The 17,086-nt window shown below is 63.2% G+C and overlaps 1 protein-coding gene across 1 annotated transcript in view; it reads right to left on the bottom strand.

Moving 5' to 3' along the window:
* ttn.1 (titin, tandem duplicate 1) overlaps nt 1-17,086 on the bottom strand; it is a 98,949-nt gene that overhangs the window by 63,829 nt on the left and 18,034 nt on the right. The window contains 49 exon segments of the mRNA XM_077727515.1: nt 43-472; nt 561-751; nt 836-965; nt 1,047-1,228; nt 1,303-1,602; nt 1,676-1,969; nt 2,057-2,341; nt 2,418-2,595; nt 2,691-2,809; nt 2,880-3,179; nt 3,299-3,601; nt 3,673-3,846; nt 3,930-4,136; nt 4,220-4,522; nt 4,599-4,898; nt 4,966-5,244; nt 5,468-5,776; nt 5,857-6,053; nt 6,166-6,271; nt 6,405-6,704; nt 7,724-8,023; nt 8,100-8,215; nt 8,285-8,471; nt 8,565-8,861; nt 8,978-9,265; nt 9,346-9,467; nt 9,561-9,738; nt 9,819-9,966; nt 10,044-10,195; nt 10,291-10,581; nt 10,686-10,800; nt 10,873-11,060; nt 11,140-11,442; nt 11,513-11,812; nt 11,884-12,153; nt 12,262-12,528; nt 12,603-12,727; nt 12,801-13,209; nt 13,301-13,579; nt 13,660-13,926; nt 14,080-14,349; nt 14,463-14,631; nt 14,728-14,825; nt 14,896-15,162; nt 15,272-15,395; nt 15,927-16,069; nt 16,161-16,287; nt 16,432-16,571; nt 16,684-16,950. Coding sequence (XP_077583641.1) covers nt 43-472; nt 561-751; nt 836-965; nt 1,047-1,228; nt 1,303-1,602; nt 1,676-1,969; nt 2,057-2,341; nt 2,418-2,595; nt 2,691-2,809; nt 2,880-3,179; nt 3,299-3,601; nt 3,673-3,846; nt 3,930-4,136; nt 4,220-4,522; nt 4,599-4,898; nt 4,966-5,244; nt 5,468-5,776; nt 5,857-6,053; nt 6,166-6,271; nt 6,405-6,704; nt 7,724-8,023; nt 8,100-8,215; nt 8,285-8,471; nt 8,565-8,861; nt 8,978-9,265; nt 9,346-9,467; nt 9,561-9,738; nt 9,819-9,966; nt 10,044-10,195; nt 10,291-10,581; nt 10,686-10,800; nt 10,873-11,060; nt 11,140-11,442; nt 11,513-11,812; nt 11,884-12,153; nt 12,262-12,528; nt 12,603-12,727; nt 12,801-13,209; nt 13,301-13,579; nt 13,660-13,926; nt 14,080-14,349; nt 14,463-14,631; nt 14,728-14,825; nt 14,896-15,162; nt 15,272-15,395; nt 15,927-16,069; nt 16,161-16,287; nt 16,432-16,571; nt 16,684-16,950 — 11,094 coding nt within the window.

The raw sequence follows: 17,086 nt of genomic DNA, 5'->3' as shown, positions 1-17,086 counted from the left end.
GGCTGAGAAGGAGCGGCGCCGGGTGGGAGGCGGTCGACTCACTGCACGGATCGGCGGCCAAGCGGCACTCGGTGGACTCGCTGGGAGGGCCCACGCCGGCGGCGTTGCCGGCCGCCACCCTGAACTGGTACTCCGTTCCCTCCGTCAGCTTGAGGACCGTGTACTCCAGAGCCTTGACGGCCGGCTTGGTGACCGGGCCGCGGCTGACGCGGGCCCAGTAAACGGCGCCGCGTTCCCTCTTCTCCAGCCAGTAGCCTTGGATGGTGGCGCCGCCGTTGTCCAGCGGGGGCTCCCAGGTCAGGGTCATGGAGTTGGAGGTGGCGCTCACGATCCTGGGGTCGCGCGGCGGTCCGGGGAGGCCGAAGGGATCCTTCAGTTCCACTCTGTCCGAGTCGCAGCCGTCGCTGACGCCGTATTTGTTCTCCGCCCTGATTCGGAACTGGTAGTTGCCGTTGACGTTGAGTTTGTACACCTGAATGGAGGGAGGCGGTGGGGGGGGCGTTACGGCACCCGTCGGTTCACGCGGGGGGGGGGGGGGGCGTCACCACCAGCCAAGTTACCCCGTATCGCCGCTCGATGAGGTTGGAGGTGACGGCTTCAAAGTCGGATTTCTTCTTGCTGGCGTCTCTGCGTTCCATCACGTAGTTGGTGATGTCGCTGCCTCCGTTGTCCTCCGGGGCATCCCAGGTCAGGTAGCAGGAGTCCGCCTTGACGTCAGAGACCACCAAGTTCCTGGGGGGCAGGGGCCGGTCTGCGTGGGAGAGGACACGGGCTCAGACCAGGCCAAGTCACACTAGGCAAGGCCAAGCCACACTCGGCGGCATTCCCCGCGCACCCAGGATCTCCACGCAAACCACGTGCTGAGCTTTGCCGTTGCGGTTTTCGGCCAGCAGTTTGTAATTGCCCTTGTCCCGCCTGAGCGTCTCCGGCATGGAGATGCTGGTTCTCAGCGTGCTGCGATCCACCTGCAAAGACAATTGGCGGTCAGCCGAGAAGGCGCCTGTCGCGTGGACGGCGGCGTTCCTCCCGGACCGCCGGGCTCGCACCTCCTGGCTCTCCACGGCCATCTTGTCTTTGTGACATTGATCCAGGACCTCGCGGTCCTTCATCCAGGTGACGGTCGGAAGAGGAAGTCCCTTCACCTCCGCCGGAATGTCCACGGCGGAGCCCGTCTTCACCACCACCGCGTTACTCTTGAAGTACTTGAGGATGGTAATGACCGGCGCGACTGGGGAATGGAAAGGTGTCAGTCTGGGACGACGGCGTCTCCCGTGAGAAAGGCTCGGGGGGGGAGACACCTACTTTCGTCATCTTGAATTTTGGCCGAGATGGGCCTGGACGGAAGGCCGTCCCCGACCTCGTTGACGGCCTTGACCCGGAACTGGTACTCGTGGTTCTCGGACAGATTCTCCAGCAGGCCGTGGCAGCGGCTGAAGAGCTTGCGGTTGGCCGCTTCGAATTCGCTGCCGTCCGAGCGCATCTTCTCCACGTAGTAGCCCACGACGGGGCTGCCGCCGTCGCTCCGCGGCGGCTGCCAGGCCAGCGTCACGCTGTTTTTGCTCCTGTCCGTGTAGTGCAGCTTCTCGGGGGCCGAGGGGGTACCTGGAGGAGACGGGAGACGGGAGGAGACGGGAGGTCAAAGGCCGACGTCACGGCCGAACCGACGCTACCCCACCTTTGGGATCTTGGGCCAGAACGGGGCCCAGGTCGGCCGGAGCGCCGTCCCCGTGCTTGTTTCGGGCGATGACCCTGAAGTCGTACTCCTCCCCCGCCAGCAGTCCCTGGACGTCACACTTGCAGGACGCCACTTCCACGGGCTGGCGGAAGAGCTTCATCTTGGCGTCCTTCCTCAGGACTTCGTAGCCCACCACGTCGCTACCGCCGTCGTCCAGGGGCTCCGACCAGGTCAGGGTGATGTTCTTCTTGCTCACGCTCAGCGCCTTCAAGTCCACCACGGGCCCCGGGACGTCTGCGCGGGTTAAAAAGGCGCGCCGTGAGGAAGCGCTGGGGGAAACGTCCGTCCGTCGGGGAACTCCGACGCCGGCCGGCCACTCACCCATCACCTCCACTTTGGTTTCGGCGCTCTTGGTCCCGCTGGCGTTGGTGGCGGAAATGCGGTACTTGCCGTGATCCGCCCTGGCCGCCTTCTTGACGAAGAGGCAGCTCCGGTGGCCGTCCGTCTCCACCGTCATCCTGTCCTTGTCGATCTCCGCCTCGTCTTTGGCCCACTCCACCTCGGGTTGCGGTCGGCCCACGGCCACGGCGGGAAGCTTTAGCGACTCGCCGGCTTTGACGGCCACGCCGTTTTTCACCGAGTCGTGAAAGTCTACGGCGGGGGGTTCTGAAGCGGGGCCGGGAGGAGGACGAGGTGAGGTGACGGCGGAGGAGCCAGAAGGGGTTACCGGGACGACCGCTACCTTGAGGCTCCTTGACGGTCACGGGTTCCGTAACCCCGGGGGCTCCGGGACCGGCGTCGTTGACGGCGATGACTCGGACGTAGTAATCGGCCCCTTCCGTCAGACCCGTCAGCGTGTAAGTCAGCTCCTTGCAGCGGAACTCTGTGCTGCGAGTCCACGTCTTCTCCCCGGCAACCACCTGATGGCACATTTTGGGGGCGTTGCTCCAAGTTACAAAGCAGAGTCCCGGAGCGGACCAAACTCGAACCCTCGGCGGGGTTTGGCTGAGCTGACCTTCTCGACGTGGTAGCCCAGGATATCCCCTCCTCCGTTGTACAAAGGCGGCTTCCACGCCACCACCACCGAGTCTTTCCACGTGTCCACGATCCGTGGCGTCGGGGGACCGGGCGGCACTGCGAGACGGGGTAGGCAGTCGCTTCAATGCCATGCGCTCTGCGACACGGGCGGCGGCGCTGGACTTACGGATGGCGTCCATGGCAACGGTGCGATCCGTGGGCTCGCTGAAGGGTCCCGGCCCGGCCAGGTTCTCGGCACACACCCTGAAGATGTAGACCAGTCCCTCCATCAGCCCGCTGGCTTTCACCTCCAGGGAGTTGAGGAGGACGCGGTTGACGCGAGTCCAATGTTTGCTGTTGACTTCCTTCCTCTCGATCCAGTAGCCCAGGATGGGACTCCCGTTGTCCTTGGGCTCGTGCCAGGAAATGTGGGCGGAGCTGGCCGTCACTTCGTGAACTCTGGGGCTGTTGGGCGCGTCGGGAGGATCTGCGGGGGGGGGGGGGGGGGGGGGGGAGCCACCGGCGGGCGCTTTAGCCACCGCGTCATTGCCGGTGTATAGGCGTGGCCGCCGTCCCATTGGTAGATTAGCGTGGAAATGTGCTCACCAAACTGGTTCTTGGCTACCAGCGGCGCGGAGACGCAGGGCGCCCCGCATCCAAATTTGTTCTCGGCAGTCACTCTGAAAATGTACTCCTTCCCTTCGATCAGCTTGCCCACGGGGAAGACGGTGGCCTTGGAGGTGGAGGTGACGGTTATCCAGCCGATGTTGTCGCTCTTGTTATCCTTTTTCTCCAGGATGTAGTTGAGGATTTGGCTGCCGCCGTCGTCCTCGGGGGGCTCCCACTTGCACACCACCGATGTGTTCCTGATGTCGTCAAAGCTCAAGTTGACGGGAGGACCCGGCTTGTCTGTGGCAACGACAAACAAATACAAACTCAGCCGAATCTTCCGGCCCCAAAGGCCGGCGGCGGAAGCTCACCCAGGACGTTGACGGCGCACGAGGCGGAGGCGGAGCCGTGAGTGTTTTCCACCCGGATGGTGAATAGTCCGTGGTCCGCCCTGACGGCCTCTCGGATCATCAGCGCCGACTGACCCTTCTTGGTCTGGTCCAAGCCCAGCCGCTCGCGCAGCGGCGTCACGTACTCGTCCTTGGCTTCCGACGTCTGGGACACAGAAAAGGGGCGGCCGTGAATACAAAGGGCCGCGCCTCCCGACGGAGGGGGATTGGGCAAAGGCCGCGAGGAACCTTGGTCTTGGTGGTCTTCCTCTTCGCCGGCGGGACGGCTTTCTTGGCGGGCTCTTTGGTGACGTCCTCCTCGTTCCTGGTCCAGGTGACCTTGGGGTAGGGCGAGCCCGAGATGATGGCGTCGATGCGGATCTCTTGGCCCTTCTTCACGCACACGCCCGACTGCACGTGGGCCTGCAGCGTGACGCTGGGTTTTTCTAAAGAGGGAAAAGACAGAGGCAAATTCAAAGCGGAGTCCCTTCCGGATGCGCGCCCGGCGCCCGCCCGCCCTCCTCCGTACCGACGGGGTCGGCCGCCTTGATGGGCTGCGTGCTGCGAGACGGTTCGCTGAGTCCGGCGGCGTTCTCGGCTCGGACCCGGAACTGATATTCCACGTCCTCCTCGAGGCCCGTGACCACGTGGACCAGGGCGCGGACAAGGCCGGGGTTGACCCGCTCGTAGCGATCGCCGTCCTTCTCCATCTTCTCCAGCACGTAGCCTTGAATGGGGCAGCCGCCGTCGTAGTCGGGAGCCTTCCAAGTGACGGTGACCGACTTGGACGTGGGCTCGCGGGCCTCCACTTGGACGGGTGGGTCCGGTTTCTCTGGAAGGCGGGGAGGCAGAAAATGTTTGCTGGCGCTCATTGGGCCAGGCCGGCCGGGACGAGGAGCTCCACTCACGCTTGATCTCCTCGATGACCACGGGGTTTTGCAACTCCAGGTATTCCCCGGCGCCCACTCGGTTGACGGCCTTGACCCGGAAGTAGTATTGGCAATTGGCGTACAGGTCTGTGACGGCGCGCTCCAGGAGGTTCTCTCCCGAGGTGACGGGCACGTAGGTCTTTTTGGAGGTCTCGCGGCGCTCCAGGGTATAGCCGAGCACCGGGGTGCCGCCGTCGTCCTGGGGCGCCTCCCAGCTCACCTTGCAGGAGTTTGCGGTCACTTCGCTGGAGCCGATGGCTTTGCACTGACCGGGCGGACCTGCGGGAGATCACAAAAGGGACGGGTGTCGGAACGGTCCGGGCCCCCCGGCCGAGACGGCGCTCACCGATGACTTTGACGTTGACGTTTCCGCTGGCGCTCCCCAGGGCGTTCTCCAGGGTGATGTGGTAGACGCCGGCGTCGGCGCGCGTGCATCGGAGCAGCTCCAGGTGAGCGCTGTCCATCTCCAGCGTGGAGGACAGCCGCTGGCTCTTCTGGCATTCCGCCGCGTCTTTACGCCACAGCATTTGCGGCACGGGGATGCCCTTGTAGGGGACCTTCAGGTGGAGCTTCTCTCCCTCCGTCACCAGCACATCCTGCGTGGCCAACTCCACCGCGGGGGCACCTGGGGATCAGACGGCCGGCGGTGAGGGGCGTGGCTCCGAGCGCCAAGGCCGGGAGCGCCAAGGCCGGGAGCGCCAAGGCCGGGAGCGCCAAGGCCGGGAGCGCCAAGGCCGGGAGCGCCAAGGCCGGGAGCGCCAAGGCCGGGAGCGCCAAGGCCGGGAACGCCAAGGCCGGGAGCGCCGGCCACAAGCGCCGGCCACGAGCGACCCCCTCTTCACACTTACAGTCGGGATCCTTGGTGGAAGCTTTGTCGGAGATCCGGGAGGGATCGCTCACGCCCACGGCGTTGACGGCCCGGACTCGGACCACGTAGGTCTTCTCCGCTTTGATGCCGTCGGTGATCTTAAAGGCCGTCTCCCTGACCGGTCTGTCGTTGACCCGCAGCCACTTGAGCTCCGGTCGGGCCTCGGCCACCTCCACGTGGTAGCCCGTGACGGGGCAGCCGCCGTCCTTGGCCGGCGGCTTCCACGCCACGGCCAGGTGCCGCCTGCCGCCGTCGGGGACGCTCACCTCCAAGGGAGGAGAGGGCGCGCCTGCAGAGGGAGAGCGAGAGCGTCTACGTACGTCTGCCGCCGCTCTGGCGGCCGCCGTGATCGACGGAGGGGAGACTCACTGGTGGGATCCTCCACCGCCAGGATCTGGGTGGGCTCGCTGGCCTCCCCGACCCCCGCCTCGTTCTCGGCGCGGACTTGGAACTGCACCTCGGAGCCCTCGTCCACGTCGGTCACTTTCAATTGAGTGTCTTTGTCCGGAGTCTTGCAGCACTTCAACCAACGACTTCCCAGTTTCTCCTTCTTCTCAATGACGTATCTGACGGGCGAGCGGTGGCGTTAAGCGGCGGCGCCGTTAACGGGCTCGAGCGTAGACAAACGTTTTCCTCATTCCCATCTTTGGCGCCACGGACACGGGCGGCGGCTCCTACCTGCTGATGGGCCTCCCGCCGTGACTCTTTGGAGCTTCCCATTTCAGCTCCACGTGTCTCTTGGTCACCTCCACCACGGACAGAGCGTAGGGAGGGCTGGGCGTGGCTGAGGGGGAAACAAAGTGGAGCCTTTTGACCTTTTGGCCTTTTGGCCTTTTGGCCTTTGGGCCTTTGGGCCTTTTGGCCTTTTGGCCTTTTGGCCTTCGCCCCGTGCGGAAGGTCAAGCCGAGCGAACTCACTGAAGGTGTCTTTGGCCAGCACGGCGTCCTCCAGCTCGCAGAAGTCGCCCGTGCCCGCCGCGTTCTCGGCGGCCACCCGGAAGACGTAGAGCGAGCCCTCGTTGAGCGGCGTGACCGTGTAGGTCAGATCCTTGACGGTGGTGTCCACCGTCTGCCAGGCCTTGCGCCGCACGTCCCTCTTTTCCACCACGTAGTTGGTGACGGGCGAGCCGCCGTCGCTGCTGGGGGCCTGCCATTTCAGATCGGCGTTCACCTTGCTGATGTTGGCCACGTCCAGCCACTGAGGTGCCGAAGGGGGGTCTGTCCAAAAAAGATACCGCCCAGTCTTACACTTTGTCACGAAATAGGTCAAAACAAAACAAAAAAAGTCGACAACCGCCTTTGACACTTTACACCAGGCAGCTTTTCCTTTTGCACACATAGCTGGCGTAGTTCAATCGACGGGGCTTTGCACTGGTAGGACACCGGTATTGACCACAATTTCTTTTCAATATTTTGCTCAGCCCTGTTACATAAATGCCTAGTCTTATGGAGTGCTATGGGTATCCAATGCTTTCATTTCTTTGAGGCACTCGCTCGCTCTTCAAAGGTCAAAAGTTTACACTTTGATGAAAAAGTGAATGGATGGGGGGTTGGGCCACTGTGGGTGAGGAGGAGAGGGGAGGGGAGGGGAGGGGAGGGGAGGGGGGGGCTTTCTGCTCAAGCCGTCGTCCAGAAGCCACCGACTGAGCTGACTGACAAACTTGGAAGGTGTGGGGGTTGGGCCAAGAGAAGCAGCTGATGCCAATCCCCTGATTGCAGTCGCAGGACACTTAGTATTGTGGAAAGTTTCCTCTTTAGAAATTGAAAACAAAACACTCACTTTTTGGCCCTTTTTAAAAAAAATGCCCAGCCCTGATAAATAAATGACTACCATATTTTCATGATTACAAGGCAGACTTAGGGTCTTAAATTTTCTCCAAAATCGACAGGGTGCTTCATAATCCAGTGCGCTTTCTATATGGAACAATACTAAAATTGTTATCACAGTATAAAAGAAATCAGTCGATAGGGTATCAGACTCACGGGCTGCTTTAACGTCAACTCGATTTCACGTGGGCCGGGCCATTTTAGATAGAATATTCAGAATTTTTTATGAAGGGATTAAAAGAGCTGTATTAAAAGACCCGAATACCCCCAAATTTGTCATGATACGACAGGCCAGATTCGTCCGGCGGGCTGCCACTTTGAGGCGTGTGCTTTAAGTTATTGGCCGGAATTGGAGGAGCGGCGTATTGTGAATTTCCAAATCCGGGCGGGCGGGCGGCGTTTCCACTTACAGAGTCTCTCCTTGCAGACGACGGGGTCGCAGGGTTCGCCGGGCTCGCTCTCGCCGGCCCCGTTGACGGCCCTGACCCGGAAGGCGTACTCCTGCTTCTCCATCAGGCCCTCGAGCCGGTGTTCCGTCTGGGGGACGTCCTCGGCCAGGCGGATCCAATCCGGGCTTCCCGTTTTCTGGCACTCCACCACGTAGCCTTGGATCTTGGCTCCGCCGTCGTGCTCGGGCCTGCTCCAGGCCAGCAGGACCGAGGTCCTGCCCACCTCGCGGACCACGGCTTTGCCGGGGGCCCAGGGGGGATCTGGACGGGGGGGAGAGACCACATCGGGGCTCACAATTCTCGCCCGGCAGGGCTCGGGTCCGGCTCCGTGACGCACCGATGGGGTCTTTGATGAGGACCGGCTCGGTCTCCGCGCTGGGTTTGCCGGCGCCGGCCAGGTTCTCGGCCAACACCCGGAAACGGCACTTCTTCTTTGCGGGCAATCCTTTCACCCTGCGGACACAAATGGCATTTTTTTTAGAAAAAGGCCCGGAGTTGCCACGTACGGAAACGTCAGCCGACCTGTAGGCGGTGTCTTTGATGGGCAGCTTGTTGCATCGGACCCATTTATCGCTCTCGGGATCAAACTTCTCCACCCAGTAACCGGTGATGGGGCTGCCGCCGTCCTCGTCCGGCTCCAGCCAGTTCAGAGTCACGCCGTCCTTGGTGACGTCCGAGGGAACCACCCTACCCGGAGAGCCCGGGGGGTCTACGGGAGGGCGGGGAAGGTAGTGAGCGAGCGGCGGGGCGGGCAAGGTAGTGAGCGGCAGATGGGGACGGCCGGCCAAAGGCGGCGTCTCACCGAAGCAGTACTTGGCCACAATGGGCACGTGCTCGGCGGGTTCCCCCACGCCGTACTGGTTCTCGGCACGGACCCTGAAGACGTACTCGGAAAGGGCGGCCAGCTTGCAGGCCTTGAAGGTGGTGTACTTGACGGTGGCCGACAGCTTGCGCCACTCTTCTTTGTCGCCCTGGCGACTCTCCACCACGTAGTTGGTCACGGGGGAGCCGCCGTCGTCCCGCGGCGGGTTCCAGGCCAGCAGGCACGACTCGTTGGTGATTTCGCCGATGTCCAAGGCGGCGGGCGGGCCCGGTTTGTCTGGGGGAGACACGGGAGAGGTCCGGACTCACCGAGTGTCGCCACCTGCCGGAGGTCTGCTTTGTGGCGGGCGAGCGCCCCCCCAGGAAGAATGCCGACCACGGCCGGACTCTCACCCAGAATGTTGACGTCCACGGTGGCGGTGGCGCGTCCGCACGTGTTGACGGCTTCGATGATGTAGGTGGCGCTGTCGCCTCTGCTGGTGTGGGCCACGGACAACTTGGAGCGCCCCGGCGCGCCCTCGATGGCGATGCGCTCGTCGGCCAGCAGGACCAGGTCGGCCTTGGTCCATCTGACGCGGGGATCCGGCTTGCCCTTCACCTCGGCGGGGAGTTCGATCTTGCCGCCGGCTCTGGCGGTCAGGCCCGCCAGCAGCTTGACGTCCAGCTGGATCTCCGGCGGTTCTGTCGGCCATTTTGAGGGAGGGTGACCACCGGGGCCCCGGCCGCCGGGCGGGAGCTCCCAAATGGAAAGCCGGCCCCACCTTTGGCGTCGACGGCTCGGATGTCGTCGGTGGCCCCGCAGGGTCGGCCGGCCCCCAGCTTGTTGACCGCTCGGACTCTGTAGGCGTACCACTGTCCCTCCGTCAGATCGCTCACCTGAAACCTGGAGGCGGGAAGAAGACGGTCAAGACGGGATCGGCGGATGAGGCGGCGGAGGCAAAGACCGACTCCGACCACGGGTCCACGCTAGACTCACTTGAGCTCCGGAATGGGATCGGAGCAGGGTTCCCACTTGTCGCTTCCCCGTTGACACTTATCCACCACGTAGCCTTTGACGGGGGAGCCGCCGTCGTATTTTGGAGCGTCCCAGGACAGGAAGATGCCCGTGCTGCTCTTGTCACGCCACTTGAGATTGTCGGGAGGATCGGGTGTCGCTGAAGGGGGAGGAGAAGGATTTTTACAAAACATCCCCGTCATCGGTCCCAAGTGTCAAGTGGCGGCGGCCGCTCATTACTGGCCGGAGAAGAAACGTTGACGGGTTCCTCCATGTAGGCCGGCTCCCCAAGTCCGCATTTGTTGCAGGCCGTGACGCTGAACAAGTATTCCTTCCCTTCGCTGACGTCCGTCACCGTGTGTTCCAGGTCCAGGACTCCCGTGGCCACCTGTCCTCGGACCGGAGAGGGCCGCGTCAATTTGGGGGGGGGCCGCCCCCGCCCGGGGGTCCCAGAGACGCGCCTACCTTGGCCCAGGTCTTACGAGACACTTCCCTCTTCTCGATCTGGTAATGCGTGACCGGACTCCCCCCGTCGTGCTCGGGAGGCTCCCACATCAAGTGGACGTGATGGCGGCTCACCTCGGCCACTTTCAAGTCTCTGGGGGCGCCGGGGCACGCTGGCGGGAGGGCGCGGCGGGTCAAAAAAGGGCTCAAAAGGGGAAGCCACCGGGCCAAAATGGCTCGGCGGCGGCGCAAGCGGCCAGAGCCTCACCGATGACGTTGACGTCGATCTCTCCGCAGACGGAGGACGTGTCGTTTTCCAGCCGCAGGCAGTAGGTTCCCTTGTCGGGGCGCACGCTGGGCATGACTCGCAGTTCGGTGAAAGAGGCCTTGGTGAGCAAGGAGACCCGCCCGTCCGTCGCCGCCGTCAGCTCCTTGTCTCGGAAGGACCATTCGGGCGTGGGGGTGGGGTATCCGCCCATGGGGACCCGGATGGTGAGAGGCTGAGGGACGATCACTTCCAAGCCGTTCCTGAAGGCTCCCAGGTCGAAGCTCGGTCCGACTACCGGGAGAGGGCCGTCGGAAATGAGACGGCGGCCCACGTCAAAGGATCCCACGTCAACCCCCCCCCCCCCCCCCCCCCCCCCCGATCCCATCTTTGCCTACCGTGAGGGTCGTCGGCCAGGAGCGGGCCCAGTCGCTCGGCCGGCTCCGAGATCCCGGCGGCGTTCTCGGCGAAGACCCTGTAGAGGTACTTGCAGCCCTGCTTCAGCCCAGACACCTTTAACATTCGGGAGGAGGGATATTTAGCGGGGAGATTCCGACGAATCAGGGGGCAAAGGGGGCGGCGCACCCGGTAGGAGAGGTCCGGGCACAGTCTGGCGTTGCAGCGAAGCCACTTGTCGGCGCCGTCCTGGCATTTCTCCACGATGTAGCCGGTGACGGCGCTTCCGCCGTTGCTGACGGGCGTCTCCCAGGTGAGCGTGACCGCCTCCCTGCTTTGCTCGTTGAAATTCAAGTTGAGAGGGGGACTGGGTCTCTCTGTAGGGAGGGGTCAGGGGGGGTCAGGTCAGTCGTGCGTGAACAGTGTCGTGCGCGACCACTTCCAAGCTCCACCCACCGATGGGATCCATGATTTTGACGGGTTTGGTGGCGGCGCTGGGCTTTCCCAGCCCCGCCTTGTTCTGGGCCCGCACTCGGAAGATGTACTCCTTGTTTTCCACCACGTCGTTGAGGAAGGCCGAACGCCGGTCGGCGTCGCAGAAGACGGACGCCTCCCACTTGACCGAGGTCCTGTCGCGCAGTTCCACGGCGTAGCCCGTGATCTCCGCGCCGCCGTCCGATTTGGGGGGCTCCCAGGCCACGGAGGCTCCGAATCGGGTCACCGCGCCGACGGCCACGCACTCGGGAGCGTCCGGAACATCTGTCGTGAGAATAGGGCTTTAGAAAGAGGGCGCTGTTTGGCTCGGGTTCGCCGGCCGCCGACGTCTCACCAAACTTATTCTTGGCTTGAACGGCGTCCTCCGTGGCCACGTGAGGCCCGCTCCCCACCCGATTGCGGGCGCAGACTCTGAACAGGTACCAGCAGTCCTTCTGAAGGGCGGCCACACAATACTCGGGCACGTCGGCGCGCTCCGTGGCCAGCGTCCAGGCCTTGCGCTTGACCTCGCGCCTCTCCACGGCGTAGGACGTGACTTTGCTGCCGCCGTCGCTGTCGGGCTCCTCCCAGGCCAGACTGACCTCGCCGTCGGCCGTGTCCGTCACCGTCAGGTTCTTGACGGGGCCGGGCACGTCTGACGGGGAGGAGACGCAGCGTTGGAAATCCCCAAAGAGAAAGAGCCAGTCGGCGGTCCCGCCGTCTCACCGATCACGTCCAGGTGGATCCGGGCCTCGGCCTCTCCGTGCTTGTTTTTGACGACCACCTTGTACTCTCCGGCGTCTTCCTTGCGGGGGCTCTTGAGGCGGTAGGCCGTCCGCTCGGGCGAGGCGTCCACGTTCTGGACGGGTAGCGTCGAGCCGGCGAAAGACCACTCCGCGTCGGCGCGGGGGTAGGCGTCGTAGGACACGCCGATGACCAGGGGCTTGCCGGCATCCGTGACCAGCTTGTGGTCGGCCGTTTTGATCTTTGGAGGAGCTGGGATGGAGAGACGCGGTGAGAGAACGGCGGCAAACCGCGGTTTTTCCCCTCCAGACGCAGAGAGAGTGGTTTCCCGGACGGGGACGACGGCGGCGGCCGACTCACCCGCCAGCTCCAGCTTGGCGGTGGCGTCTTTGTCCTTGGCCACGATCCTGTACTGTCCCTGGTCCCGGGGCCGGATCTCGCAGACCTGCAGCCTGTGAACTTTGCCCTCGCTGATGGTCTGGTACTTGTCTCCCTGGACGATGATCATGTTGTTCCTCATCCACTTCACCTCCACCCGGTCTTTGTTAAGCTCCGCCTCCAAGACCACGTCCGAGCCGGGGGGCTCCAGCGCGTCGGCGGGCGGCCTGACGATCTCCACCGGGATTTCTGCCCGACGGAGAAGCGCGTGGTCGAGGAGAAGGCCGTGCATTTGGATGAAATGAATTGAAAATGGGGCTCACCTTCCACAAAGAGCCTGGCTCTGGTCCTCCTGTCTTCCACGCCACAGGCGTATTCGCACTCGTCGTCGGCTCGGCACTCTTTGACCGTCATCCTGCACGTCTTCCCTTCTCTCTCCATGTGATATCTGAAAGGGGAGGGCGGGCGTTTGTGAAGGAAATAGCGGCGCTCGTGAGAGATTTTGCGGCAAGGCCGCCTACCTGGGCCCCTCTCGGATCTCCCGGCCATTCCTGTACCACTTGACGGCGGCCTTCTCTTTGGACAAGCGGCAGGCGAACTGGGCGTCCTCGAACTCGCCGACGGTCCGGTCCGCCAGCTGGCCGGCGAATTCGGCGGGCGCCTCGCCGATGACCAGTTCGGCGGCGCACTTGTCTTCTCCCGCCTGGGCGGCGTACTCGCCCTCGTCCTCCATCACGCAGTCTTTGACGGTCAGCGTGTGGTGGAGGCCGTCGCTTCTGTAGACCAGGCGTTTGCCCAGCGGCACCTCCAGCCCGCCCTTCAGCCACTTGACGGTGGCCCGGGCCCGGTTGACCTTGCAGGCAAAGGTCACCGTTTGCTTCTCTTGCGTTTCAATGTCCTCCAGGGGTACCAGGAACTTCAGCTCCTCCTCTGCGGACGGAATCGGGGCGGGGTTTGGTATCGGCGGCGGCGGCTCACGCGGCGGTGTTTTTTTGCCGTCCGATCCCCGGCGGCCTCTTACCCGCGACTCTGGCGTGGGCCGAGCACCTGACGTGCTCTCCCCTGTGATTGGTCAGGCCCACGGCGTACTCGGCCTCGTCGGCCTTGCGGGCGTCCCGGATCCTCAGGGAAAAGACGTTGTCCCTGTGAGCCAGCGCGTACTTGGCGCTCTCAAATATGGTCTCCCCTTCCACCGTCCACTTGGCCTTGGCGCCCTCCGCGTTGGTCTCGCAGTTGAAGACGATCTCGCTTCCCTCTTTGACCTCCGTGTCTCTGATGGGCGTGACGATCCTCAAATTCTCTGCGGGTTGGGGCGGAGGGTGGGGTTAGGGCGCCGCCACGGCCGCGAGGGCCGTCCGTGCCGGCGGGAAGGTCCCTCACCGATCACCAGGAGGTCGGCGGCGGCCCGCAGGCCGCCGATGTGGACGGCGTAAGCTCCCCGGTCCTCCAGCTGGCAGTTTTTCAGGCGCAGAGCACGTCGCTTTCCCTCGCTGGCAATTTGGTACTTGTCCCCGCCGTGCACCTCCTCTTCCCCTCGGAACCACTTGACCTCGTAACTTTCTTTGGAGACGGAGCAGACAAACTCCGCCTCCTCCCCTTCCACCACTTGCTGATTCTGCGGCTTGGCGATGAACTCGGCCGCCAACTCTGGGAAATTGGAGAGAGCGGAAGAAGATCCTTTCAGAAATTCACCCCGGCGGCCATCGCGGCTCAGTGAAGAAGTGCCCGTCTGGATACGGCGAGCCCGTCCGGACACGGCGGGCCCGTCGGGCCCATCTGGACACGGCACGGCGCCCGTACCGTTGAGTTTGAGGACGGCGCTGGTCTTGACGCCCGAGCCGAGCCTGCAGTTGTATTCTCCGGCGTCGTGCATCCTCAAATCTTGGACGATGAGGATCCTCTTGCGTCCGTCCGAGAACTGCTCGTAGCGGCCGCCCTCCGGGAGCTCGCGGTCTCCCTGGTGCCAGGTGACCTCGGCTCCCGGCTTGGACACCTCGCAGATCATCTTCACGCTGTCCGTCTCCGTGCCCTCCACGTTGGAGAGCTTCTTGGTGAACCTGGTGGCCTCCTCTGTTGGCCGGAGAAAGGGAAAATGGGATGTCGGCCGGCGGACATAGCGGCCAGAGCGGACGCGGCCAGAGCGAAAGCGTTAGGCGGACGCGTTGGGCGGACGCCAGACTCACCGACCACCGTCAGCACGCCGGAGCTCTTGGCCGTCCTGGCGTCGCATTCGTATTCGGCCTCGTCGTCGGCCACGGACTTGTGCACCACCAGGATGCGCTCCAGCCCCTGGGCCAAAATCTCGTACTTCTTCCCTTTCCTGATCTCTCGACCGTCCCGGAGCCAGCAGACCTGTCGGGGAGGGGGGGGGGGGGCAGAGGAAGCCACGTCAGTGGGCGGTCGGACGGGCGCCCACTGACGGCGTCGGTAGAACCCGGCTTTTAGAACCTTGGCCGACTCTCGGGACACTTGGCATTCGAACTTGGCAGATTCTTTCTCTTGGACCTCCACGTCTCGCACGGGGCGGAGGAACTCCACGTGAGGCGCTGGCGTGGATAAAAAAAGGCCGTCAGGCGGACTCGGGTTGAGCGACCGCGGGGGTCAGACCTTACTCACCTATGACGTCGAGGAAGCAGGACGTCTTGAAGTTTTGGGCTTGGCAAGTGTACGTCTGGATGTCGTCCAGGTTGCATTGGTGGATGAGCAGCGTCCTCTTGTGGCAGTCCTCCATCACTTGGTATTTCTTGCTCTTGTGGATTTCCTGTCCCAACTTGAACCAGCAGACCACGGCGTTTTCTCGGGACACCTGGCACTCCAGGGTGGCCGTGGTCTCCTCCTCCACCGTCAGGTCCTCCAGAGGCCGGGTGAACTCCACCGCCGCTTCTGAAACCGGGGCGGACGTCGGTGTCGGGGGGCCGGCCTCGGAGCGAGCGAGCGACCGACCGGTCGACCGGTCGCCCCCAAGCGGCCGTCCGCCCCTCGGCCGGCTTACCGTTGACCACGAGCTTGGCCTGAGTGTGGAAATCCTTGGCGGTCAACTTGACCTGGCCCGCCTCCTCCAGTTTGACGTCTCCAACCATCAGAGTGTGGACTCGTCCGTCGGCGCAAATCTTCACCTGTGGGGAATGGGTTAGGGTTGAGGGAGCTCTCGGGCAGTTCGCCATCGCCCACTTTACGTCGCCGTGGTCGACGCGTTACGGAAGGCTCGGAAATTGGATGGGCGCGCTTGGCAACCCCGACGGGACTTAGGAAGGTACAGAGTGGTGCTGGCCCGTGAAAATGTGCTTCATGAGTTGTTCTTTATGGGAGGAGTCCAAATTAAAAACACGCGCGCAATCTGTCAAATAGCGACGCGCGACACATGCCAATAGGTTTGCGTGCTTTCTTCTGTGGAAAATATTTGTAGGTGACTTTAGTCGAGTATTCCCTCGGTCATTTCCCTCTTTTTTTTAGGGGGACGTGGAAAGGAAAGGCTTTTGACCCGCTCCACCTCCATATTAGGCAACGTCGGGAGGCAAAACGCGATAAGGCGCAGTTATTTTTACTGGGCCCGGCCACTTGACTGGAGAGCAAATCCGCGGAAGATGTCACAGCGGCCACCCCGAGAATAGCAGTGCCAAAACCACCCCCAAAAAAGCGGAGCCTACCCGCTCGTCGGCCTCCATCTTGTTACCGGCCAGGAACCAATCCACGGCGATGCCCTCGTGAGACAGCTCGCAGTGGAAGGAGACCGTCTGGCCGGCCGTCACCGTGGCGTCCTTCAACGGGCGCAGCAGACTGATGGCTCGAGCTGAGCGTCCAGAGAAAAGAGAGCATGATATAGAGAGTGTGGGCGGAGTTTCGATGAAACGACGCCGCCCACGGCAGACTCTCTCTCTCACCTTTGACGCGAAGCTGGGCGCTGGACTGGGCGTTGCCCGCCGAGAAGTCCACGCCTCCCACCATGTCCAGGCGCACGTTGTAGAGGATCAGCACGTGTTTGCTACCTTCCTCCTTGATCTCCACATCCTGGCGGTGTGTTCACATTTAGTTTCTTTCTTTCTTAGGAACCCGCCAGCACACTTTGACCAGGCCGGCGACTCTTGGGCTCAAGAGTCGCCGGCCTGGCCTGGTCTTTCCAGACCAGGCCGCCAAAACCAGAGGCGGACTCACGGGCGAAGGCTGCAGATCTTCTCCTTTCAGCTTCCAGCGTCCGCGGACGTCCTCCTCGGAGAGCTCCGTCTCGAACTTGGCCGTCTCCGTCTCCACGACCTCCACGCTGTACAGAGGTCGCGCCACCTTGATGTCGCGATCTGCGGGGAAAAGGTCCCAGGGGCGCCTCTCAGAACCGGGCCGGCCGGAGACTAGAAGAACTCGTCGACGGCAGGTCCGCCGGCACTTTCCCACAAAGTCGTGCGGACGTACCTTCGACGAGGAGATCGGCGGCGGTTTGGTCGGAGCCGCAATCGCAGGCGTATCGGCCGGCGTCGCTCTTCTCCGCCTTGCGGATGATCAGAATTCGCTCGGCGCCGTCCACGTCCAGCACGTGATTTTTGGAGGGCGTGACTTCCCGGTCGCCCATCCACCACTTGACCTCGGCCGTGGCCTTGCTCACTTGGCACACAAGCCTGACTTGGTCCTTCTCCACCGCCGTGAAGTTCTGCAGCTTGCTGACAAAGTACGCGTCGCCCTCTAGGGGAAAGGAGGAGGAAAAAAAATGGGTTTCCGGAGCCGGCCACGAAAGGCAAAGACGCAGAGAGAGCTCGGACGGCGGACGACGACCTCGACCTCGGCGACCTCGGCTAAGAGCTAAGACGACGGATCTCGA

The sequence above is a fragment of the Stigmatopora nigra genome, chromosome 11 (genome assembly GCF_051989575.1).
Source record: "Stigmatopora nigra isolate UIUO_SnigA chromosome 11, RoL_Snig_1.1, whole genome shotgun sequence".
Taxonomy (NCBI): Eukaryota; Metazoa; Chordata; class Actinopteri; order Syngnathiformes; family Syngnathidae; genus Stigmatopora; species Stigmatopora nigra.
The sequence above is the reverse complement of the archived record's forward strand: the minus strand, read 5'-3'. Positions and strand labels throughout refer to the sequence as shown.